The following is a 25,786-nucleotide window of genomic DNA, read 5'->3' on the forward strand; positions in this document are numbered from 1 at the left end:
TGAATATCATATCACAGAATGCCATTAGTCACTTTCAAAATTAGTGAATTGTCATTTGCAGCTCAAAATTGTATAAGTCCATATTATTTATCTTAAAAATGTGTTTTTTTATATTTTTATCCTTTATTAATCATTATTAAACCAATTCTATACAAATATGTTGTCAGTGCACTTCAAATAAACTGGTTATTGCCTTTATTTTGTCATTCAAACATATAGCCTAGAAAAAGACAAGGCCTGTTTAAACATTTAAATGTTAATACATTTTCTGGCTTAAATGACTGCAGGGCAAACAGTTTACAACTGATCCTAATTCCAGAGCATGCGTTTTTCAAACACCCTGACTTCCTGTTGGGCTGACGTATGACTATGAGGGTGAAAGTTTTTCGGCTTGATGAGATCTAAGTGTATGAATTTGGTTACTGTGTGTGAAAAGCGTTGCACTATACAGAGGACCTCAGTAATAATAATAATTGTGTGTGTGTGTGTGTGTGTGTGTGTGTGTGTGTGTGTGTGTGTGTGTGTGTGTGTGTGTGTGTGTGGAGAATCTTTCCATATTGCAATTATTAGTTCTACTTCTTAACAAAAAAAAAAAACTTTAACTTTCAAGGCTTGTCTTTATCATATAAATTTGACCCTTTTAAAATACAGATTTCAAGCAAATTTATCAAGTGTAATCTACTGTATATATCAAGACATTGTGAACGTCGTTCATCTTAAAGCAACAGAGCAGCAGCAGGTTGTGTTTAAGATCGGCTTTTATCTCCAGCAGCAGCAGCTGTGTAATTGGCCGCACATGCCTTTTTATGCCTCAGCAATATCCACATTTCCCAGCTGACTGCTGTGAAACTATTTAGCTTTGAGCACCACCATGTGGCTGAAAAAAATAGAACAAACTATTTTTTTGTTTGTTTTGTTTTTTTCTTCAGTAAGATATCTGGAAATCATTGGCACGTTTTTATGTTTAAGCATAAATCAATGTATAATAATTAATTGATCATAATAATATCAACAATGTATAAAAATGTCCCAGTGGTGTAAGTATTCTCTATTCACTCTTTGTATCTTGTGCAGTTTTTCTTCTCAGATAAAAAAAATCTTATTTTAAAGATGTTTGGATATGTTTTACTAGAAAATGACAAAATATTAAGCAAATTATTTATTTAATTATTTGCAGTAGGCTATGGGAAGAAACTCTAAACAGAAACAACACAAAGAAAAGAAAAAATCAACTGCACTATGAAGGAAACCCTTCCTTATAGTTTAATTTCCTGCCCATGCAGTGTAAAATTTGCCTTACCACATGCTGGATAGACAAATATATTGCAAGGAAGGATTCAAAAAGTAGCAATGTAAGTCTATCTAGATTCCATCATTCGTCTCCTAGTTTCTGTCCAGTTATAACGGGATGTCAACAGTGATTTAGATTGCGATTCTCTGCTCCAACAGGAAGGAAATGATCCAGATTTCCCTCTAGCGTGTGGCAAACTTGCCTTTCCTTCCTTGAGTGCACATCCGTCCATTCGGCTGAAGCTGCCAGGCGTATTTAAACTGAGAGAGTACATTTCCCTGCAGTGAATAAAGAGAGTGTGGGTGTTTACGGAGCTAGAAAGAGTTTAGAAGAACTAAAAGTAACTTTTGTTGATGTAGCGGAGACGTGACAGAAGAATCGGCTGTTAACTGTAAAAGCGCATCCGAACCTGTATTGTGGCTGCGACGACAGTCGTCAGATAGTAGCCTAGGCCTATGGAAAAATTGTAAAGGATGAAAACCGATTACAGGTGTTCCTTGACGTTTCTGGCATTTTTGTGTATGCTAAAAGGTAAGCCACTCCTCAAATTTATAGTTAAAATCACGGTACTTACAAAAGTAGACTACTTAAAACGTTTTTTCTTAATAAAATTAATGTTTTAGTTGGCTACTGGCTAGTGTAAACATTTACAGTTCTCAAACTTTTCTTTTTAATGTTTTTGCACCCAAAAATGAAAATTCTGTCAACATTTACTCACCCTCGTGTTGTTTTAGACCTGTATGAGATTCTTGCTCTGTTGAACACAAAATAATATATTTTAAATAATATGGGTAACCAAACAGTTTTGGGGAACCCTTGAAGTGGAGGGAAAATAAGTCAATGGTGCCCAGAACTATTTGGTTACAAGCATTCTTCAAAATATCTTCCTTTAAGTGGGAATCAGACTTAAATACCACAATTGAAGACCAGCTTTGGTCAGGGTTGTGTAAAGACAGTTTATCTGCCACTATTAATGCACGGTATAGACTTACCCACTATAATTTCCTCCATCAGTTGTATTTAACTCCGGAGAAGATTCACAAGTTCAATCCTGAGTTATCTGATACATGTTTCCGCTGTACAATAGAGGTGGGCTCCTTCCTACATTGTACTTGGTCGTGTGTAAAAGTACGAGATTTTTGGATTGACCTTTGTAGTGTCTTGACGAAGATTATACAAATTCCATTACCGGTTGGTTGACCCAGAGTTTTGTTTGCTGGGGAACTTCATGAAAATTGATAAAATATTAAGCAGGTCTCAGAAAAAATTTCTGGAGATAGCTCTGGCAGTGGCTAGAAAATGCATTGCTGTCTCATGGAAGTCTGATTCCCCCTTATCTATAACTAAGTGGTATTTAGAATTGAATGGATGTGTGCCTTTAGAAAAAAATAACATATATCCTTAGAAAGGGATACAACACCTTCATTAAAATCTGGCAACCCTATCTAGATCATGTGGATAATGTGATATTGGAATGTGACTGACCTCAAAGACATTGTTAAATTACATGCCTAATGTAGAGCATTGGAGCACCCTTTTGGGGAGGGGAGGGGGGTAATAATTTTTCTTTTTTTTTCTCTGCTTGTTCTTCTTTTGTTGTTTTTGTAAACTGAAAAACTGAAAATAAAGTATTTAAAAAAAATATATCTTCCTTTGCGTTTAGCAGAACAAAGAAACTCAGACAGGTAACAACACAAGGGTGAGTTAATGACATACTTTTTTTTTTTTTTAACTATCCCTTTAATAGTAGCCTAGCCTACAATCGGAACAGGCTATAAAAAGTGCTTTTGTGTAACTAAAAAAAATCAACTCGCTTTTTATACTCTGATTTCAGCATGTGAACTGTGCTCATCTATTCGAGCAAGTCGTGCTTCCAAGTTTGTTCCTGAGGGAAGCAGTCTCGAGTTGAGCTGTGAAGTGCAACACTGTGGGGTCCTTGGCTGGACTGGAGGATGGGTTTTCCAGGAAATGCAGAGCACAGAATTTACTCGCCTCACTCCCTCCGAACGAATCGAGCTGTCTAATTACAGCTCAACAGCCAATAGCACACATCTGTTAGTCCACATTCACAACATCAACCAATCAGATGCTGGAGCATACAAGTGCACAATAACCTGGCAATTGCCTCCGCAATATAGCAATGGGCATGTGACATATGTTAATGTGACTGCAGGTATGTGTATTCTGGACATGCTATTGTTTTGAAATTTGCCTACAGGACATTGGTAAAAAATTAAATGAGAAACTATGAATTGGATCATCAACCTTTAGCTGAATCAAATCCATTTAATGTCTTTATTTCTGGACAGCAACAGTAGACTCATCGTCATCGGGAAGAAACCTCTCTCATAGAGTTCTGCTGTGCCTCAGTGCCTCGATGTGCTTTCCTCTTGTTCTTGGATTAGTTCGGTGTCTGACCGGGGTCAGTCCACCACCACCCCCTGTCCCGCCTCGCTCCTACACTTCCTGTAAGAGCCAACTCTCTATTCTGCAGATGTCTGTGTTTAACTCAACGTGTTATTGTTGTTTAACTGCCTATTCTTTAAATTACTTTTTTTTTCTAGTTGCAGCTAGAGTGAAACCAAAAAATGAAGTAAGTACCTTAGTTTCTTGTGCTTTCTGGTTTGTTTAAAGCAGTCATGGACAGTGGTTTTTTATTTAATAATGTTTTCTGAGGTCCAATGTTATCAAGATTTTTACATAAAACTTTTTTGTGACATTACTGTCGGATACAATGTATTTGGCACTGCATCATCTGTTATTTTCAGTCTCTCTGAAAAGCCTGCAACTGTGTCTTGTTTAAAAATGAATCCACAGTAAAATGAAGTGAATAATTGAATAGTCTTACTGACGCCATTTGAATGGAACTATGTTAAAAATAAAGTTAATCCACGCTTTCTTAAAGGGATAGTTCACCCAAAAATGAAAATTAGCCCATGACTGACTCACCCCTGAAGCCATCCAAGGTGTACATGACATTCTTTTAATGTCCTGGCTCTTCCAAGCTTGAAGTGTCTATGAAAGTCAATCAAAGCGCATCTATCCATTATTAAAGTGCTCGACACGGCTCTGCGGGGGTTAATAAAAGCAGTCTGAAGTGAAGCGATGCGTTTGTGTGAGAAAAATATCCATATTTAAAACGTTATCGACTAAAATAACTAGCTTCCGGCTGACAGCCGTACGCATCGTTTTACGCCAAAAGAGTAAAGGTCCTTGCACACAGTGTTCAATGGTCAACGGTTTTGGCGTAAATCGATGCGTACAGCCGTCTGCTAGTTATTTTAGTCGATAATGTTTTAAATATGGACATTTTTCTTACACAAGCGCATTGCTTCACTTCAGAAGGCCTTTATTAACCCCTCGCAGAGCCGTGTCGAGCACTTTAATGATGGATAGATGCGCTTTGATGGACTTTCAAAAACATACAGCCATTCAGTCCCATTATCGAGCTTGGAAGAGCCAGGACATTTTTTAATACAGTATAACTCCGATTGTATTCGTCTGAAAGAAGAATGTCATATACACCTAGGATGGCTTCAGGGTGAGTCAATCATGGGCTAATTTTCATTTGCGGGTGAATTATCCGTTTAATGTTAGGATCACAAGGTTGGGTAATGCAAAGACGGTTTGTAACCCCAAGAAACATCTCTATGGTTGTGTTGTTGGAGCGATCCTTTGTTCGGGTCTGTCTCGTATTTACCTCTACATGACATGTGTAAATCGGTGGGCGGGGCCAAAGAGGCAATGATGTAGAAGTAGGAGTTGCTCTTCTTCTGTAGAGGCGGTCTTTCGTCGCATTATGATGTCATAATGTGACAAAATCCGAAACGAGTCGTTTTCTGAGCTCGATTTCAATAAAAGCTGGTTTTGGACTGGAAGTTTTCAGTTCTGAAGCTTACAGGATATTTTTATAGTACAATGACCTCTTATATGTCAAAAGATCAAGAGAAAATAGATTTCTCTATTCATGACCTTTGAATGTGATCGATTTCTTGTCATTATTTATGCAGTTGGTGTATGCAGAAGTTGCACTGAAAAAGTCAAGGCGGCAGAATGATTGTCCAAAACAAGTGCCTGAGCCAACCGTTTACTCCTCTGTGCATTTCTCCTGAACAGCAAGACTTCATCTTGCATTCCTATCTCGCATGTGGCTGCGGGTATTTTTGAATACCAGAACAAACATGACTGTAAACACAGTGTCTGACTCTGTACAGTTGCAATGTTAGACACAACAACACTTGTGATCCTTTGAAATGTGAACCCTAGCAATGTTACACTTTGATTTAATATAGTTGTAATGCCGTATCTGGTGGTGTTGATCTCCCAGAGATGCCTGTAAGATGTGCTTTGTGTATATGGATTGTGTGATTGTACCTGAAATAAAAGGAGACATATTTTAGCAAATGGCATTGGATACATTTTTCAAATGATTTAGACAACAGACCACAATTTGACACAAAATACATTTTATTTTATAATAAATTCTTAATGGCACATGCCATAACCAAATATACATATACATCATCTTTTAAATTATCTTTTAAATTGTTTTTGACTCTGTATTTTCTTTTTTTTACGCAACATCAACAACTTTTAAAAGCAATAAATAATGGCAGTACAAACATATATGCCATCACATTTTATGTGAATGTTCTTACTATTGTACAAGAATATTTAACTCGCTCTCTGCAGTCTAATGCCCTCACCAATAAGTACCGCTGAAAACTAACAACTGATTCATGAGGAATGAGAAGAGACACACATTTGTAAATAAATAACACAATTTCCCCCAAAAAAATAAAATAAATTCCTTCAAAACATTATTCTGCCAGCCATGGTTGAATAACGGTGCATTTACGAAAATGGAAATACATTTTTGTACATCCACAAGTCCACAAACCATGTTGATGCGTCTGGTTTCACAGACAGTGCTTAGATTAAGCCAGGATTAAGCCTTGCTTTCACACTGCAAGCGGATGCGGACTGTACTTCACAGTCAACGTACGGCTTTTTAGCCCAGGGTAAAGCAAGGAAAACTACACCTTACCTCCTTTTCATTTAAAATGCAGCATACAGTACATACTCCAAACAGAGTATGTGTGAAACAGGCGTTAGTTCGATTAGGGCATTTAAGTCGCTTTTTTAAATGTGGTTTAAATTTTTTTTAATTTGCATTCAGAGATAAAACAACAGCACTGAAATATTTTAAGATATGCCAGTGCAAGTTATTTAAGTTAAACCAGCTCAAACATGCATTTTAGTCTGGGAGCCTTTTCTGTGAAACCAGGGGGTATAGTGAATCATTTAAATATATATATATAAATATATATATTTGTAAAGTATTTTTTTGTTTTCAATTCAATTGTGCTAATATACCTGTTCAATAAAGTCAGCAGTGGCTGCCAACCCAGTGTTGAACAAATGTATTATAGTCTTTATTATAACTAAATGTATACTAAAAAGATGTTGCTTTAAAATATAATAAAATGTGTCTCTGTCAACCACACAATGGCATGTTTTTTTTATTTTGTTAAAACCTTAACTAACAATAACCCCTGGTAAATCTTCCTCTTTGGTTGCCCCTCAGGAAAGAAATCGACCTCTTCACACATCACTCGGAAATAACAGAACCAACTCATTTCTCAGCAGTGCACGGTTCTCTAAAGTCAAGAGTATTTTAAGGCTTACACTGATGGGCGATGCGTTACAAGACTCAAAATGACCCGTAATCTCTGCAACAGACAGGGTATAGTAGCTGTACAGGAGCTGATAATGCAGTTTTTGTAGTCCTTCTCTCTTGTAACATTTAATGACTGAACTGTTCAAGTATTTCAAGTGGCTGTGTTAATATTGAGCATCTGTCTAGAAAGCAAATCGCAGCTAGCCAAGGACAGTTTTCAACACTTGTTTGAGCACTACATTTAAAATGTTGGAATAACAGAGACATTTGTTGCTTTTTCTACTAAGACTGGTGTCCTCTAAACCCTTTTTGTGAGATATTGTAGTTTTCAGTTGTAGGATCAGTTCTTAACATAGTGTTCAGTTGTGTAATATGTTGAACATTAATAACTGTTGCATCGGCTAGAGAAAATGGTCCCTTTGTTTCTTCAAATCTATAAAAGTCCATTCATAGCCACTGCCTAGAAAGACAAAGAACAGACACACTGGGTAAATTATGTACGTTGAAAGTGAACAGATGCATTAAAGTACATACAAAACTAAGATAGAGAGATATAGTAAATTTATAGTAAACCTCTATTAAATGTAAATCAGTGTTATTTTAGTATTATTTACTATATATACAATAATATTATTTGTAATATGTGACCCTGGATCACAAAACCAGTCACAAGTCGCACAGGTATATTTGTGGCAATAGCCAACAATACATTGTATTGTTATATTGGAAAATTATAGATTTTTATTTTATGCCAAAAATCATTAGGATATTAAGTGAAGATCATATTCCATGAAGATATTTTGTAAATTTCCTACCGTAAATATATAAAACATTTATTTTTGTGAGTGAATGCAGCACAATCGCGAACATAAATGGACAACTTTAACGCCGATTTTCTTAATGTTCCGATTTTTTTGCATCCTCAGATTCCAGATTTTCCAATAGTTGTATCTCGGCCAAAATATTGTCCTATCCTAACCTAACAAACCACACATCAATGGAAAGCTTATTTATTCAGCTTTCAGATGATGTACATAAATCTCAATGTCCAAAACATTTTTTTTTGTGTGTGTGTGTGTGTGTGTGTGTGTGTGTGTGTGTGTGTGTGTGTGTGTGTGTGTGTGTTTTGTGTTGAGTTTTGTGGTCCAGGGTCACATATTTTGAATTATCTTTCTATTTATCTTTTATTTATTTTTTTATTTCAGTTTGAGTCATTTTAGTACTTCAATAAACTTATTTCAGTTAGATGCTAAGGCAACATTTAAAAAAAAAAAAAACTTTTTCAGCAATTATCAAAAATTCTAGTTTTAGTTTTTGTTAACCTTCTGGTGCTCCTCATTTGGGAGTCACGCTTGTGTTCTTCGCGGTCAAAAGTGCTTGAACACCTGAAATGTAACTTTTTTTTCAGTGCTTCACTTTCACTTTCACTTTATTTGTTTATTTATAAAGCACTTTACAACTGCACCCGCAGACCAAAGTGCTGTAAAATCAGCAGCATAAAAAAACATACAACTTATGAATACAGATACTAGCCCAACATCTCAAAGGCTAGAGAAAATAAGTAATTTTTAACACAAGCTTTAAATTAAAAACATTTAAAGATGTGATCATCTAAGTTCAAGAGGGAGACTATTCCAAAGCCTCAGACAGCAAAGGCCTGATCGCCTTTTAACTTTAAATGAGATTGAGGGACAGAAAGCAATGACTTATTATTTGATCTTAAAGACGTGTGCATACAGTAACATGTAAAGTACCTTTTGTCCAGGCAGTGGCTTCTGTCTGACCTAATGACCCTGAAAGAAAGGATGATTCTCAGTGAATGTATTTGCGTTATTCAATTTGCAAATGGAAACAAAATGCACTTTATAGATCTAAGATAACAAATGCACTTTCACCATAAAACTCAGAGTAACACACGTGCTGTTATCATTTCATCATCACCGTTGTTATCAATCTGATCTACCATAAAACTATGGTATTCATCGACTTTGAAACCGATATCAAAATACACACCCACCCGCAATATTAAAGGTTATTCGAGGACAGGGTACTTACTGTGGAGTGGCTCAGCTTGTCGAAGCGGAATTTCAAGTTTGACCTTGGTGAAGTTTTGCTCTTTACATCTGAGGAAAACAGGGGGAGTTCTTTTTTTTTGTTACAATGTCAACATGCAAGAATTTGTGTGTATGCGTTTATGCACCTCATGGCCAAAAGTACAGTATGTGAAAACCACCTTCAGTCTAACTGATGATTTAGACTATTTAAAGGGGTCCTATTATGCTTTTTTACTTTTTTTCTTTTCTTTTTTTTTGTATATTATTAAAAAAAAGTTTTTATATTTAATATTATTTTATTATTATCTTTTTAATTTGTTTGTGCATGAAAAAGATGAAGCCTAAATTCAATCTGTTCATCATATAAAGTGATCAGGTCTCTTCAGAAAATTTGGACTAAACCGCTCAATTCATATGGAGTAGTTTTACGATCTCTTCATGAACATTTTGAAGCATAAAAGTGATAGTTGCGTAGCTGTCAATGGAGGGACAGAAAACTCAAATTTCCACGAAAAGATCTTAATTTATTTGATTCTTTAAAAGTCTTACGGGTTTGGAACGACGTGAGGGTGAGTAATTCAGGACAGCATTTTCATTTTTGGGTGAACTATCCCTTTAATTGCGAGTCTGACTATTTCAACTATTTCCAATTGCCTATTAATACTTAAAGGGGTCATATAATGCCATTTTTGTACTAGTTAATATGATTCTTTAGGGTCTAAATGAAAAGTTTGTAATATACTTTAATTTTATGTGAAATGTTCATCGAGCATCTATGCGTGTGGTTTTCGGGTGTCTGTCCACTTACTTTTAGCCATGTAGTGTATGATTGTTTTGTTTTTTCACCTGTGGGACTGCGGCACATGATCAGTGGCGTTCCGGAGTTCTGGCTTTCCACGCTGAGAGACGGACTGTAGACAGATGAAGCCGTGGACGGGTGACTGCTCTACAGGACACAACACACACCACATGATAGTCTGAGTGAACTGCAGTGGCACTGTTAATACTACTGCATTTGTTATAGATTGTCCTAGAACTAGCTCTGGGGCAGTAATTAGGCACATTGACAGGCGTCAGGCTGAGTGGATCAATGCAAAGGGCCATTTAGAAAGTGTGCGATGGTTATCTGCAAATCAATTGTGTACTGGAAACTTCTAGATGTGACAGAAGCGTAATTGAATTGTTTTCATAGTGAGCTTTTCCGAAGCGATTATCCGCAGGAGCTTTGCTACAGAAAGAAACATACGGCAGGAAGTATTTTCTTGATCATTTTGTCTCAGTTTAAAAAATATCTAAAAGTCCTAGATGTGGCTGAAGCATAATGTAATTGTTTTCAGTGAGCTTATCTGAGGTAATTATCTGCAAGAGCTTTGCTAGAACCAGATACACACTGCAAAAATTAATCATTTTGTTGTTTTCCCACTGTAAAAACACATCCATAAAACTTTTTATTACTCAATGTATTACTCAATTGAACAAACTTTTGGTAGTCTTAGATTAAAACAAGAAATATATTTATTTTTCAAGGTAGATTATATATTTTATAATATATAAAACAACAAAATAAATAATATATATCATTGTATCATCGGCCATAGGTAATGATATACAGCCATATCGCACGGTTACGAGTGTGATGTTGCGTTTATACAACAGTTTGACGGCACACGTGAGTAAATAAATAAGAAACAACATTGGAGTGTCTTTAAAAACCCTCTTTTGTGCAGAACTACTTCCTACTACTACATGGATTCAAATCTCAATTTGACAGTAAAGTCCCTTTAAGACTTAAAGCAAAACAATTCAGTCGAACGTACAGCACTCTAGTACAGGATTTAAGTGAAATATAGACTTAATATAAAGTTATGAATCTTATTTTTCCCCTTAACCAAAATCAATTTGTTCTGGAACAAGTAATAGATTAATAAGACCAAAGATTGCTCGTTGGATATACCCCAAATTAATTATATCTCATGTTTAAACACTATCTACATAAGAGCCAGCGGCAAATTCCTGAAGGACTGGCCGAAATAAAGCCGTTCTCTGCGGGTACATGCGGAGTATATAAATATATATATATATATGTGTGTGTGTGTGTGTGTGTGTACATCTTTTGAATATCCTGAAAGGTCAACACAACTGTGTGCGCTTACGTGTGTGTGTGCGCTTGCGTGTGTGTGTGTGTGTGTGTGTGTGTCACCATTTCCAGCTCCTCCAGTCCGTCTCCATCCCCCGCTGTGCTGCTAAAGCTGCTGGTGCTGGAGGAGGACCGGGAGATATTAGCTCTGCCGCTACACTCTTTCAGCTTCACGAATGGCCTGCAGGAACAATCCAGCATGACAGAGATCACACAACAGAAATCCACAATTCTTTATTTGCTGAAGAACTATCAAATAAACAGGAAGACGTTGCTAAAGAAAATGTGCTTGAAAATTTAAAACTGCACTTCGGAGTCATCAAAGGTCAAAACATCCCAACATTGCATTTAAAACAGCTGTGGCTACATGAGGAACTGGAACTCAGAAACAGCACAAAGACCCACCTTTCTTTGTTTGGGCAGATCTCTGGTGAACTCGGATTGGACGACGTCTCTGACCTCACTTCCTGTGAGTGAGGGAATACTTCTGTTTTTTGGTCACTATGGAAACAGAGAAAACAGTTTATGTAGCATTTTTCAGGAATACTAATGTACAAACGTAGCACACACAGACACACACAAGTGTAACGTTGTGAGCTACATTTGCTGCGTCCCAATTTGCATACTATCCACCTTAAAATTGTAGGCTACCTAGTATCCCAAAGGTACCAAGATGGTCTACTATTTGTGTGCAAAGTACGATTAGAACTACAAACCCAAAACATGCGAGAAGAGTTCTCTGCGTGAAAGTCCCACAACTGGCTACTACACTTCTATTCAATATGAAATCAAATGTGAAGGATGTTAACTGTGACAATATGATTGACAGGGCAGTTTAAACGATGACAGGATACATGTAACTAACTGACAGAGCGGATTATGTTTAAAGACACAATTATGTGTTTTTGTCCACACTTCTGCGTTTTTGTTTAGAAACGGAGACCTTTTTCTATGGTTGCACCTCCAGTCCAGACTACAACGGCAAAAACAAAGAAGTTTAGAAACGCTGCCGACCCCGTTTTGCGTTTTGAATCTCCGGAGGGCGTTTTAGACACAATTATGATGAGGTAGTATGTCTCAAAGCTTGCCTACTCTTCTGCTACACACTCAAAAGTATGTACTTTTTCTCCACCACAAAAACAGTACTTACTTTTAGGGCATAGTATAAGTAGGCTTATTGGGACGCAGTGATCATCTTTGTACAGGTGAAACTCTAAAAATTTGAATATCGTGCAAAAGTTCATTTATTTCAGTAATTCAACTTAAAAGGAAACTAATGTATTATATAGACTCATTACATGCAAAGTGAGATATTTCAAGCCTTCATTTGTTATCATTTTAATGCTTATGGCTTACAGCTATGAAAACGTTTTCACAATATTCTAAATTTGAATTTGGAGTTTTCATAAGTTGTAACCATAATCATCAAAAGTATAACAAATAAAGGCTTGAAATATCTCACTGTGCATGTAACGAGTCTATATAATACATTAGTTTCACCTTTTAAGTTGAATTACTGAAATAAATGAACTTTTGCATGATATTATTTTTTTTTCGAGTTTCTCCTGTATATAGAGTCAGATTTTTGTACATCAGTGTGTGTATATTCTATATAAAATGATGTGTTTTTTGAGTACCCTCGAGTTGGATGTTTCTCAGTTGGACTTTCTGTGCTGGAGTGCAGTCTGGGGAACAAACCAGAGCGCCGCTTTACAGGACTCTTTAACGGAGACTTCGCAGACAGCACTGGAGGCTGACGAACACAAACACACAAATAAAGCATCAAGCTCATGCTCTGCTGCAAGTGACTTATCAGCATACACTTGATAAGATAAGAATTTCATCTGAATAAATGAATGTAGGAGAATAGAAGTACAGTGAAGGTGCTCTTGGTGCACTCCATGCTGTTCTGCTGGAGTCCTCCACCGCTGACGCTGGACGGGACCCCCGCCACGGCTCCTGGACTCTTGTGTTTATGAGTCACCATCGTCTCCATGGAGTGGCTCCTCACACGCATGGCCCTCTGACAGAGAGAGAAAGAGACAGAAGAAGAGGGTAAGAGAAGGACAGAGAACAAACCTAAATGTAGAACCTGTATTGAGTACAAGTACAATACTTTTTTAGAGGCAAATTATGAGAAAACGTGAAGTTGTCAGAGATTCATCACAGAATATTCTTAAACTGGCTAATAATGCATTTAATTTAAATTATTTATTTGTTTATATCAGCCCTAATAATTATAATGAAGTTTGGAAAACGGAATTGTATTTCCATGAAAAGTCAGTAGGTGGAGCTAAACACTAACTTATACTAAAGCCAAAAGTTAAAGAAAGGCAGAAAACACTCTACTCTACTCTACTCTTTAATTTCATTTATATATGTATTTTTTATATATTACGTTTATATACTTTTTTGTGACTTTACAAACTTTCCACAACAAACATCTCTAAAAATATATTTTATATTTGTATATTTTATTTCGTGACATACAATTATATTATACCTACAACATATACAGTTCACTTAATATTATAATACATTATAATATTTTTTATAATATATAAATATATATATATAAATGTATAACTTAATATTATATATATATATATATATATATATATATATATATATACACATACATAAATATAACATTTAAATGTTATATATTATATATATTAAAACTACTGTCAAATATTAATTTAAAAAAATTCTACAAATCAAAAAATTTATAATATGTAAAAACTTGCACAAAAGTACAAACAACCTACAGAGAAATCTAAGAGTCTTGTGTTGTTGTATACATGTTTAATGTATTGATGTATTGTTTAATGTGAACTGGTCATCTGCACCAGTTCGGCTTGGTAATGATACACAGTCACAGCTGCTACGCAGATCAGAACTGCTGGATATGTGTGTGTCTGCAAACTGCCACACACACACCTCCACCCTGCCTGTAAACACCCACACAAGGCAAAATCATGCATATGGTCACTAACACACAAACAGGCCTTATAATGAGAGCTTAGTAGTTCAAAACAGCCCAGTTTCATGCATTTTAATATCTAGACAGACAGAAGGACCTGCAGACAGACCGATCAAGACAGACAAGTACATTGTCTTACATAAAAATGACATTCAGTGGCAGACATTATAACTGTGGGTATACATATACTAATGTTTGAAAGTTTAGGGTCAGTAATGTTTTTGAAAATAAAAATTATGTTCACCAAGGCTGCATTTATTGGATCAACAATACAGTAAAACAGTAATAATATGAAATAAATTATTACAACTTCATTTATCTAAAAATGTAATTGCAAAGCTGAATTTTCAGCATCCTGTCTTCAGTCACATGATTCTTCAGAAATCATTCTAATATGCTGATTTGGTGCCCAAGGAACATTTATTTTTATTATAAATGATGAAAACAGTTGCTGTTTAATATTTTTGTGGAAGCCGTGCTATTTTTAAAGGATCATTTGGTGAATAGAAAGTTAAAAACAAACATCATTTATACATATAAATCTTTTGTAACACTATAAATGTCTTTACTGAATTTAATGCATCCTTGCTGAATAAAAGTAAAATCTAACTGACGCCAAAATATTAAATGGTAGTGTAATGTGAGAATATATTATATCATTTTAGACGTAATTGAGAATTTTCTCTATATAGAATACAGAAGAACAAATCAAAGTGCAACATCATTCAGTAAAACGAATCTTTAGGTTCTCTGAGATTTCAAGGGGTCAAGTGCAAGTCAGGATAAGACATCTCACCTTAAAAGACTCCAGCAGCCCCCCATGATTTTCTAGCTTTTCTTCATCTGAAGCTGAGCCCAGTCCTACTGTGGCCTGTGTCTGTCTGTGCAATTCATCGTGAAGGTTATCTAACAGTGCTGCTCGTGTCCTCTCCTGTCAAACACACACACACACAAATAGACAATGAAGCACATCGACTAATTAAAGAGATAGTTCACCTGGAAATATGAACTCAATGACAGCATTAGTAAATAATGACAGAATGTCTGAGAAAACAAATCTGAACTGTGAAATATAAACTCGCTATAAAGTTGGGATTTTATTCCGTGGTGGAAACAAGCTGTTGTTGATATATGTTTTTTTTTTTCTCACCTCCAGCTTGGCGAACTTGTCTGACTTGTAGCATGCGTTTTCTGCATTGATCAATTTTGCCAGGATAAATTCCCGGAACTCAGGACCCTGGGGAAGAATTGATCTCCATCATCATATGATACAAATCATCATCTCTTGATGCAATATTTAACTGAAGCAATCTTCTATATTACCTTTTTAAAGACTGAAGGGTTTGGAAGAGGGGGGCCGAACGAAGGGACATCCTCTCGCGCTGTGACGGACACCTGTGAACACAGATCAATATCTCACATCAGTGTTGGTTAAGGGATTGATGGCTATCTGGAGTAATTCATTGAGGTGTTTGGCAAACCTTGTACATGGTATGATCAGTACAAGGGTTTTCTGCCTGCACTAACACGTAGGCATGAAGGAAGTTGGAAGCGATCATATCAGGGACGAACGGCGTGGGCCCTTCCTGGAAGACGGCTGCGACAATGTCATTGCCAATATGTCTCTTCCTCTGGAGCTGAGAGAATATGACACAAGAGAAAAATATTTAGAAAAACAAAACAAAAAAAACAGAAGAAATTCTGGATTTGTGTAGCCCACCTGCTGAATGTCTCCTTCTGTAAAGGGAAGCTTTGTGGAAACGTGAAATATGATTTCTCTCTGACGGAACGTAGTATAGACGGACTCAGATCCCGTCTGTCCGTGAGACACATCCAGACCGCCTCTGAAACTAAGCAGCACAATATCACCAGACAAATTAGTTCTGCGGAAGCTTAGGAAGATCAGTATGATTACTCAAAATCACGCACAATGGGTGGACTAAATTATTCACAAATGAACTCTATGATTATTCTTTAATATTAAAACGGGCCTTTTGTGTGTGTAGGTGACCCCTGGCGGCAGTTTTCAGAGTCTAATCTCCGTCTCTCACCCTTTAAAATCCTGCAGTTCAATATTGTCTCCTAAAACACTGAGGAATTCAGCAAAGGCAGGCGTCTCCTCGTTGTTGCCGAACAGCTCTTCCTCTGATGTCTGATGTGAAAAGACAATAACAATGAGAAACTGAAACAATTCAGTGAAAATAGGCTTCAATAAAATGAAGAAAGCTACTCGAGACGACTCTCACCTGACCGAACTTCTGATAGATGACTCCGAACTTGAAAGTGTTGTTCACTTCGTGCTCATCAAAACTGACGATCAGTTGCGAGGCCTTGGGGCGAGAGAAAACAAAAAGTGAGCAAAAGCGCCCGCTGGGGGTAAATATGTGTGTCAGTGCCTTTCCATAATTCAGGCGTTTGTGTTTGCCATGCAAAGCCTCGAGACGGTCAAGGCTTCTCTCAAACACTCTATGTGGTTCAGGCACGCCAGGCAGTGTAAAGCAGATGGATTTGTGAGTCCCCTGGAGCATGGGAACATTTTAAATTCAGATGACTTGGGTACTAGGGTGAGGCGGAGCAAAGCGCAGCCCCATTTCACCCTGACGCCTGGAGTAGGTAAGTCACAGATGGAGTGAGAAACAGAGAAATGCTCACCCTAGGGTAGAGGACGGGGTTGAACTTTAGGCCCGTGACATCATCGCAGAGCAGCTGAAACACACAGGACACATCTGATGTGAGCATCTCGCATCTTTTCAAGTTCAAAGGAGGTCTGCTAAGTATGTGGTCTTGAGAAACTTTTGGAGAATTTGTGTCCTCATGCACTTTAAAAGTTTGATTATAGTTGGACTCTAATCTTTGTTGATTGGTTGGTTGAAATAATTAAAATATACACTGTAAAAAAATTATATGATCAATAAGGTATGACAACATATGTTTTTACATTGCTTTAACTCATCAAAATAAGTTAAGCAATTTTCAGCTTTTTTCATAAGTTATACAAGATTAATCTTTTTAAGTCAGTTTAATGTAATTTAAGTTGAAATGACTTAAACATCCAAGTTGATTGTACTTAAAAATGTAATGAAGATTAGGCTTTGCCATCACAGACATAAATTACATTTTGAAATATATTAACATGAAAAATGTTCTACTGTTCAAAAGCTTGGGGTCAGTAAGATAATGTAATATAAATGTTTTTGAAACAAATCTCTTATTTTCAACAAGGCTGCATTTGTTTGGTCAATGGTTAATACACTAAAAAAGCAATATTGTGAAATATTATTACAATTGTTTCTCAAGATGCTAAAGACTATTCCATTGAAATCTCATGCTTGAATGCTCAAAATGAGTTTTTGTGGAAAAATATATGGTGCGCCTTTTTATTAAATATAGAATAGTTTGTTCCTTTATTTTTGTTTTTAAATGGCCATACTGTGAAGCAAAAACAGCCAAAAAGTATTCAGGGTGCATGGGAACTTTTTCAAAGTATTCCAAATGGCACCTCATAAAATTATTTAGAGAATGCCAAAAGTCTGCAAAGCTGTTATGAAGGCAATGGAACAATCTAAAAGACCGTTTTAATTTGTTTGGTCACTGCATATTTGCATTTATTTTATATATGATGAATTTTGACTGGTACTGCACGTCTTGCCAATACACACCTTGGCTATCTGTGGTACACTTGGTAACTGGAGGAGTCCTTCAAGTGGGATCCGCTCATGAAGGGTCTTTGTTTTTGACCTAGAAAACGACACTCAATAATAAATGCTCAGCTATTTACTATGACAATACCAGAGTTTCAATATGTGTTGGGTAGGGCTGTAAACGATTAATCGCGATTAATCGCATCCAAAATAAATGTTTGTGTTTACATAATACATGTGTGTGTATTGTGTATAATTATTTTTGTTTATAAATACACACGCATGCATGTATATATTTGAGAAATATTTGCATTTATATACTGCATATATATTTTTATATAATTTATATTATATATAAATAGAAGTATTTTATATTTAAATAACACATTTTTCTTAAATATATACATGCATGTGTGTGTATTTATATATACCGGTACAAAATAATTATACACAATACACACACATGTATTATGTAAACACAAACTTTTATTTTGGATGCGATTATTCGCGATTAATCGTTTACAGCCCTATTGGAGTGTGTGATGTTTATGGTGGATGTGTCACCTGAGCATGATGCGGAGTGACTCCTGTCCGTCTACTTCTTCATACTTCAGAGACATGATGAGGTGTCCCATACTACTGGCTGTGCAGTAATAGTTCATGTGCTCCTGAGAAAGGTGTTTACACAAGCGTCATTACATAGGTTCCTTCCTGACAAATTTTGATATGGTTAATTTTCCAATAGACTTTTCATTTCAAGCGTGGCTTGTTCAAGTCAAGCTCTCTGTGAAACAGAATTGATACCAAAATGTAGAGCACAAAATGTTCGCGCCATCACACCTCATGTCCAGTGTTACAGGACTGTGAGTGAATAAGCTATGGCCACGTGAAACATTACCTCAGACGGGACACTTACTTTCAGCTGAAAGGGCATATATTGAAATTGTGTGGCCGTGGTAAGATAACCCATTATAAAATAATGTGTACATGGGTGTTTCTTTAACTATGGGTACTTTGGACTTACAGTATAGAAAATAAACATACTGTCTGCAATAACAAATGAATCCTGACCTTGCCCAGAAAGTGTTTGCGGTAAGCGCGTGAGGTGTTGTTACACTCCAGTCTGTAGCTGGAGCCTCCTCCTCCTCCACCAGGACTAAGACCATCATCCTCCTCCTCACAGAAGCTGCTGTCTGAGGACGTGGGCGTCCCGACTGGAGCCTCGGGATCCTCAATCCAGTATCCGCCAAACTGAGGTAAAATGACCTGAGGGTAGGGACCACCCTTCTCCAGGACCTACATAGCCAATATGAAGAAAAATAAAGGGTCAGCAAAGTCATATAACTTAATAACAGTATATAATAACCTTTATTATTAAATAGCCTAATTCACAAACCTTACAGATTAGCAATTCAGGTACTTAATTATTATATAAATATATCTTACTATTATATGAATAAACATACACTATAGTTCAAACGTTTGGAGTCTCATGCTCACTGAGGCTGTATTTATTTGATCAACAATACAGTAAAAACAGCCATATTGTGACATTTTCTGTAACACTTTATTTTAATATAAGTAACTTTGCAACTACATGCCAACTAACTCTCATTAGAGTATTAGTAGACTGTCTGCTTATCTGCTAACAATTTATTTTAGTGGTCCCCCAACAGACACTACCGACTAAAAGTAACTTTGCAACTGCGTATCTATCAACTTATTCTACTTACCCGAACCCTAACCTAACAGTCTACTACGGTCTACTAATACTCTAATGAGAGTAGTGTAAACTAATTTTGTATTATTTTAAACTGTAATTTATTCCTGTGAAGGCAAAGCTGAATTTTCAGCATCATTACTCCAGTTTTCATTGTCACATGATCCGTCAGAAATAATTCTAAGATGCTGATTTGGTGCTCAAAAACATTTTTGATTATTATCAATGTAAAAAAAAAAAAAAAAGTTGTGCTGCTTTTTTTGAATTCTCAGAATTCTTTGAAGAGTAGAAATTTCAAAAGAACAGCATTTTTTTTAACTAATGTTTTTACCGTCACTTTTGATCAATTTCATGTGTAATTTTAAACGATGTTGACATTATTAATGAATGTTATTATCATAGTGTGAGACAAACAGAACTTGATCGCCTGAGATGGACCCTCACATTTGTTACTTCTCCCCACTTCCTTCCCTTCACACATTCTTCATACTTAGAACATTATAATTTTTTTATAATTTTTCCATGTCAATAAAAGTGAATCATTTAAAATGTTTCAGTGCGACTGGTACAAAGATCTCGTCTCCACTGAAGTAAACCAAATGGTGATCATGGTTCAGAGATACTTTGCTTACTGGGTGTGCACAAACTACCTGCTGTTCCTCGACAAGGTGTGAACTCCCTATGTCTATAACTCCAGTCAAAACTAAGCCCATAATGCTGAATGTCCTCGGATGCTCAGCAGCATTATGTCTTTTTTCTAATGACCGGTCTGCATCTTTTACTCTTTATCTCGAAGCATTTAATGTTAATGTATTGATTGTATTGAATGTAATTGGCATAATACATTTACCTGACTAATAATACATTGTTACATTTGGATTTATTCTGACTTACCGGTACTCTGAAATTATTAACTCTAGTAGATTACGTTAAATCCATAACAATCACAGTTCTACGCTCAGGTTAGTAAACGGACTGGAATTTAGCTTAGGTGGAGCAGAGACGCACACCCAGACTGAAGTTTTAGATATCCAACTAACACACCGGCATTAGTCATGTATACTTAGACTGTAGAGGCTAATAATGGGGTTTCCATTTAAAACAACAGAGTGTTGTTTGACCAATCTAAATAAGGGTGAGCCTCAACCTCTGATTATTGTTTAGTATTATTCTAAGTGTACGTGGAAAACCACGACATGATTATACAAAGTTACCACTAGAAGTAGTTAAGTTGGTCAGCTTGGTTCTATGGTAATGGTCATGACCTCTGGTTAGATATAGTCTTACCTTAATTAAGTGTGTTCAGTTCTATGGGGACTAAATAATATATTCTAGAATGAGCAAGTAGAGTACAGCCGTCTAGGATATTAGTCAATCGCACTGACAAGCCTGTGATTATGTATACCTGGCCGGTTACGAGACTCGAAGTGTTATAGGAATCCGGATGAACGAGTGTAATTTCAACAAAAAGTTTACCTAAATTGAATGATTAACAAACATCAATTAAACCTTTTCATTTTTGGAGTCAGATTAAACAGAGGTTATTAAATTACTTTGCCACACTGAAAAGACAATAACACGCATTAACCTTCTCCTGCCTATCAGAAACTGTCGTCGGACCGATTGGGTGACCCTTACAATAGCTACCTATGAAAACTATGGAAAAATAAAAACACTGTAAAAAGTGGTAACATGCAATTGTTAATTTAAAAAGCGATTTCTACCTGCTTTAAAAAAAAACCCTATAACTTTATTGGAATAAATGAATGTACTTCGCTTTATTCAGAAATATTAAATTATATTTTTGACTTCAATAAAACCAGTTAATTTAGATTAGATAAATATATGATATATTTATATAATAATCTAATATTATATATTATATCTAAATATATTAGATATTTAGATAAGGTTACCATTTTTTTCTGTGTAGCAAAGTATATGAGATTTGTTGTAAGGGACAACAGCTTGAGCTTAGCAATCATTTTGCAAACCTATCAAAATGCAGAACAAAGTGATTGACCAATCAGTATTAGTAATCCAGCGAGCTGTATAATAAATAGAGACAATCTGTTCATTTCGGTCCTAAAACACTTGAGCATAATGAAAACTCTCTTGAGCTAATTTGCTACTACACGAACATAATAATATACAGTACATATAACTGTAGGCTTGATTTGTGTGTGTGTGTGTGTGTGTGTGTGTGTGTGTGTGTGTGTGTGTGTGTGTGTGTGTGTGTACTCACATCCTCAATCCGGGGGTAAGGGATGTAGTCATCCTGTAGGAGAGACAAATAAATTTGATCTCAGGATAACACCGTAGAGCCGACTGCACAAATTACAATCTGTTTATTGCAATGCGAGCATCCCAAGAGCAGGATAGAGAAATAATATCTACAACACAATATGACTGATAAAAACAAACAAAATAACAGCAGCTGCAACAAAAAAAGGCATCTGATTTTTCTCTGCTTGCATTCCAATAATCATATATGAGATATAAAGGTTTTTAAGTCCGCATTTGGACTCTCTGGTAACGTCTGATGGCCATCAACACTGACCTTTACATCACTAAATGTACAAAAACACTTCAAAATGATTGATGTGGATTGATGTTGTAAAACTCCAGACTGTGGCTGATGTTTATCAGAATATTTATAGAGAAGAAAAGACTGAAGCAGAAGATATTATTCATACACAACTCTCCCACTCACACGCATGCACTTGCAGACACAAAATACACAAACATTCAGAATACCAGCCCAACCTTGATTCTCTTAGTCTCCTCAGTTTTGGGAATCTGCCGTGTCCAGGTAAGCAGAAGAGAGTGGAAGAGGAAGAATGCATGACACACTAAAACAGCTATGTTTATAGTCAATGAAGTCTTCCAACCCTTTGTGTCCTTTTCCCCCCCATTTTAAATTGTTTTAATAACACTATGGTGGCTAATATCAAGATATTTGGTCAAAAACTGGTTACCCTGGTAAAATGTTTCCTGTTAGTCTAGGAAAAGCAGTTACCAAGAGATAAATAAAGGCAGAATCTTGTTCAGTTTGAAACCTTTATAATGTTTGGCTCCTGTGATGAGGCTAAAGCTATTTCTATGTTTGCTTGTTATTGCCCTTTGTTGCGAATCTGAATATTGGGACATCGATGACACAATTATTTTGATGATCACGAGGGGACTCATTAAACGTAATGTATATATTACCAATGGGGCTGTATAACACACCATTGACAATCTTCATTTTAGCTGTTACACGGTTAAAGGGGTACTTCAGTGTTGCAAAATGGGCTTTCAATAAAACTTGGCTGCCTATATAGTAGAAAGGTACAAATGTTTTGAAATCGGTGCCTACGTGGAAACAGAGAAAAAAAAGGCTGCTGTTTTCCCTTTTGACAAATAGGAAAACTTCAACACCCATAATGCACTGGGCATGTTTTTGTCCAAGGCCACTCCCACCCAGTCTGCTACAGATACGTTTACCAGAGTAAAACAGCGCCTTTCTTTAGTAGGAAATACTTTTAGTTATAATGGTGTTGACTTGTATTGTTCCCGGGTGCAAGAATTCAAAGAGTAAATTTTAAAGAGTTACTTTCAGTTTCCAGTGAATGATCCAGCGTGTGTAGGGGGAAAAACAATTATTAATTAAAATTACATATTTATTTCGATTAATTTAAATATAATTTTGAATTAATTAACTTTATTTAGAAATTAAAACATTAAGTGTCAACATTTTAAAGTTAAATAAAATTAAACAAAAATAATTGAAAAAATAAGATTTTCTTCAAATTTGATTCCTGGTCAGTTCTTAAAAGTTTGTGGCATTGTTTCCCTTTCATAGACATTAGGGCCCAGATTTACTAACAGCTCGCTCTAGCGCAAACCCTCTTTTGCCGTTAAAAAACTACTGTCAGGATTTACTAATGACACGCAGTGAAGAAAATGAGCTAAAAAGCCTTGGACAGGGTTATTTTTACGGCTGACCTTATTGCATATGCATTAGGAGTTTCCCTTTCAGACGAAACATTTATGGGAGGAGAGTATTTAAATAAATAATGCAAGGTGGTTTACTAAGGTTTGCGCATGTCAGATGCTAATTTGCGCTGCTCTTGGATCGCGTTGGTCATTATAGAAATCACACGAAGAACTTCCCACTCCCATCAGCACTTTATTGGGATTGTGCTCACGCTAATGTGCCCTGTTTAGTAAATCTGGCCCTAGGAATGAAACAATAAACAAAATCTCTTTTAGAAAAAGAAAGTAGGAAAAGGCCAATTCCTTGGGCTCTGTACATGCTACAGAATGGAGCTGACTAAGACACACCTAAACACCTTCGTATTTGATTGAGAACATCACAAGTGCATGTGATCCATTGGAGAGAGACATCAGCCCTTCAGACAAACCATCGATCGGTCACTCATACAGAGATCTGTTCAAGAAGACCGAGGGCTTTAATAACACCCGACTAAGATACCACGCTTCTGCCTCAGCATATTGATCGGCTGATCTTTAGCTACCTGCTGCCCATCATCTACACACCCTCACAAACATGCACACAATGACAGCACAACTGTTATATAACAGGTCAGGGTGTCCCGTTCCCAGTCTCTCACCCTGTGGGGCTCCTACAAAACCCCACCCATAGACTGACCACAGAGAAAAGTTCTGGCCAAATCAATGCCTTTTCAAATGAGCTGAAATGTGTAATTATTCATTCAGAATAACTGCTGATGATTGGTGGTCCACTGGAGAGAGAACACTTAGCCAGCACTCAAGGTCAAAAACATGCTGTGATTATTATATTAATGTAGAGTAAAATGCTCTTCAGCTTAATTACAAAGTTAGTGGAGGAATACTATTACAGGAATCTTAAAGAGCGACACGCACTTATAAGATCATCTGAATAATGGAAGGAGTCTTACCTGCATCCTTTCCAGCATGTCGAAGAACTCCGCCGACTGGGAAACAAAGAAAAATTGAGAGAAGTCAGTATTTGAATGTCTAAATTGACATAGTTTTGTGGTGGTATTTACATCAAACCCATTTGTTTTTTTTTATTTATTTATCTTTTACTTTTTTTATTATGGAAGGAAATTGAAGAATCAAGAAAGAAATATTCCTAAGAACAGGTTAATTTTGACACCACTTGTTTTCTTATTATTACTTTTTCCATGTTAGCAGTAAAGACAACAAAACTTGGGATGCACCATTATTAAAATTCTGTCCAATAAAATTCCGATAATTATTTTCATGTTATGGATGATAAAAGATAACTGTCAGATATAAAAAAAAAATCTGAATTAAACAATCAATAAAACACTAAAAACCAATATCAATCGTTTTTGATTCTACGGATTAATGTGAGCATCAAAATATTATACATTTACAATATGAAAATGTGGATATTTTGAGAATTAATACATTTAACAGTATTAAAAATTATTAGTGCTTTTAAATATTAAAGTTAAGTCATCATTAAATGATGGCAAAGGCAATCTACATAAATAGGTAAAATGAGCATTCTCAATTAAATATAAGATAAAATAAAATAAAATGAACTGATTTATTGTGCATCCCTAATAAATAAAAAACTATGAAAAAATGTATTTATTACAGTTATTTAAAAAAAAAACTAAATAACTTTAAAATATTCAATAAACAAAAAATATTTTTCCCATTTTACAAATAAAATAATTAAATAAATGAAACAAAAAAACATTTTACATTTTAAAAGTAACGTAGGCCTAATGGTCACAAGATCATTTTCTGGACAGCTCTGCTCACTTTGGACATTCTCTCAATCAACATGAGGTGCATGGTTTTTAAATCATACAAACAAAGTTCCCATGTATTCTGGGCTCTCAATCTTACACACCCAACTCACACAGCCTTGAGGCAAAATATACAAGCCTGATCATATCTAAAATCAAATCAACAACAGTCTGGAATTGCACATTTGTAGTGCTATATCATAAACACTGGAATGTGATATGGGTTGAGATATGTTTAATGCATGTCGAATGACAGTAAATTACTCTTTTCTCCCTAAAGACTTAAACCATAATACATCTTCAATGTAAATCAAACGTACCGAACCTTTACAGCCTCATTTAATCAATGGGCTGTGCGACCGACCATTTGGGCTTAAATATTAGAAATGCACCAGATATTTAAAGAATAATTTTTAGTAGACCTGAAGGGCTTATAATAAAACAACCTCAACTATTCGTGATAAACTTGCACAATACTTCAACCGAACCCAGAGTCTCTTACCTCA

General features: G+C 35.9%; 2 protein-coding genes across 22 annotated transcripts in view; one reads left to right on the forward strand and one right to left on the reverse strand.

Annotated features, from left to right (window-relative positions):
- Nucleotides 1–1,177: 1,177 nt before the first annotated feature.
- Nucleotides 1,178–6,449, forward strand: LOC306996576 (uncharacterized protein). Of its 3 annotated transcripts, XM_079609242.1 has the most exons (7): nucleotides 1,285–1,352; nucleotides 1,450–1,822; nucleotides 2,958–2,990; nucleotides 3,126–3,464; nucleotides 3,601–3,759; nucleotides 3,856–3,884; nucleotides 5,302–6,449. In XM_079609242.1, the coding sequence occupies exons 4-7, from the start codon at nucleotides 3,260–3,262 to the stop codon at nucleotides 5,401–5,403; spliced, it is 495 nt and encodes a 164-aa protein (XP_079465368.1). In that variant the 5' UTR covers nucleotides 1,285–1,352; nucleotides 1,450–1,822; nucleotides 2,958–2,990; nucleotides 3,126–3,259; the 3' UTR covers nucleotides 5,404–6,449. The 3 variants fall into 3 exon arrangements, with proteins under 3 accessions (XP_079465366.1, XP_079465368.1, XP_079465367.1); XM_079609240.1 differs by lacking the exon at nucleotides 2,958–2,990 and having other exon boundaries at nucleotides 1,178–1,352; XM_079609241.1 differs by lacking the exons at nucleotides 1,285–1,352; nucleotides 2,958–2,990 and having other exon boundaries at nucleotides 1,430–1,822; nucleotides 3,607–3,759; nucleotides 5,302–5,439.
- rap1gap2a (RAP1 GTPase activating protein 2a) overlaps nucleotides 5,532–25,786 on the reverse strand; it is an 80,762-nt gene continuing 60,507 nt past the window's right edge. For 6 of the 19 annotated variants that reach the window (XM_079609207.1, XM_079609206.1, XM_079609219.1 and 3 more), the window contains 21 exons: nucleotides 24,432–24,467; nucleotides 21,752–21,784; nucleotides 18,858–19,082; nucleotides 18,351–18,454; nucleotides 17,805–17,883; nucleotides 16,798–16,851; nucleotides 16,392–16,475; nucleotides 16,197–16,297; nucleotides 15,866–15,995; nucleotides 15,627–15,782; nucleotides 15,469–15,540; nucleotides 15,296–15,382; nucleotides 14,942–15,076; nucleotides 13,039–13,185; nucleotides 12,800–12,915; nucleotides 11,568–11,663; nucleotides 11,226–11,343; nucleotides 9,872–9,971; nucleotides 9,027–9,094; nucleotides 8,726–8,764; nucleotides 5,744–7,431 (listed from right to left, as the gene is read on the reverse strand). In XM_079609207.1, the coding sequence (XP_079465333.1) occupies nucleotides 8,756–8,764; nucleotides 9,027–9,094; nucleotides 9,872–9,971; nucleotides 11,226–11,343; nucleotides 11,568–11,663; nucleotides 12,800–12,915; nucleotides 13,039–13,185; nucleotides 14,942–15,076; nucleotides 15,296–15,382; nucleotides 15,469–15,540; nucleotides 15,627–15,782; nucleotides 15,866–15,995; nucleotides 16,197–16,297; nucleotides 16,392–16,475; nucleotides 16,798–16,851; nucleotides 17,805–17,883; nucleotides 18,351–18,454; nucleotides 18,858–19,082; nucleotides 21,752–21,784; nucleotides 24,432–24,467 (1,950 nt within the window). In that variant the 3' untranslated portion in view covers nucleotides 5,744–7,431; nucleotides 8,726–8,755. Of the gene's footprint in view, nucleotides 5,666–5,742; nucleotides 7,432–8,725; nucleotides 8,765–9,026; nucleotides 9,095–9,871; nucleotides 9,972–11,225; nucleotides 11,344–11,567; nucleotides 11,664–12,799; nucleotides 12,916–13,038; nucleotides 13,186–13,946; nucleotides 14,114–14,941; nucleotides 15,077–15,295; nucleotides 15,383–15,468; nucleotides 15,541–15,626; nucleotides 15,783–15,865; nucleotides 15,996–16,196; nucleotides 16,298–16,391; nucleotides 16,476–16,797; nucleotides 16,852–17,804; nucleotides 17,884–18,350; nucleotides 18,455–18,857; nucleotides 19,083–21,751; nucleotides 21,785–22,272; nucleotides 22,306–24,431; nucleotides 24,468–25,786 lie in introns of those variants that run through there. The other 13 variants (XM_079609222.1, XM_079609218.1, XM_079609220.1 and 10 more) reach the window with 6 other exon arrangements.

The sequence above is a fragment of the Phoxinus phoxinus genome, assembly GCF_949152265.1.
Source record: "Phoxinus phoxinus genome assembly, chromosome: 4".
Taxonomy (NCBI): domain Eukaryota; kingdom Metazoa; phylum Chordata; class Actinopteri; order Cypriniformes; family Leuciscidae; genus Phoxinus; species Phoxinus phoxinus.

What these genes read in the sequence shown, in the direction of transcription:
- LOC306996576 (XM_079609240.1), top strand. Translation starts at nt 1,765, where the DNA reads ATGAAAACCGATTACAGGTGTTCCTTGACGTTTCTGGCATTTTTGTGT. An exon ending in ATATGTTAATGTGACTGCAG is followed by an intron (nt 3,465 to 3,600) that starts GTATGTGTATTC and finishes ATTTCTGGACAG; the next exon opens with CAACAGTAGACTCATCGTCA. An exon ending in GCCTCGCTCCTACACTTCCT is followed by an intron (nt 3,760 to 3,855) that starts GTAAGAGCCAAC and finishes TTTTTTTTCTAG; the next exon opens with TTGCAGCTAGAGTGAAACCA.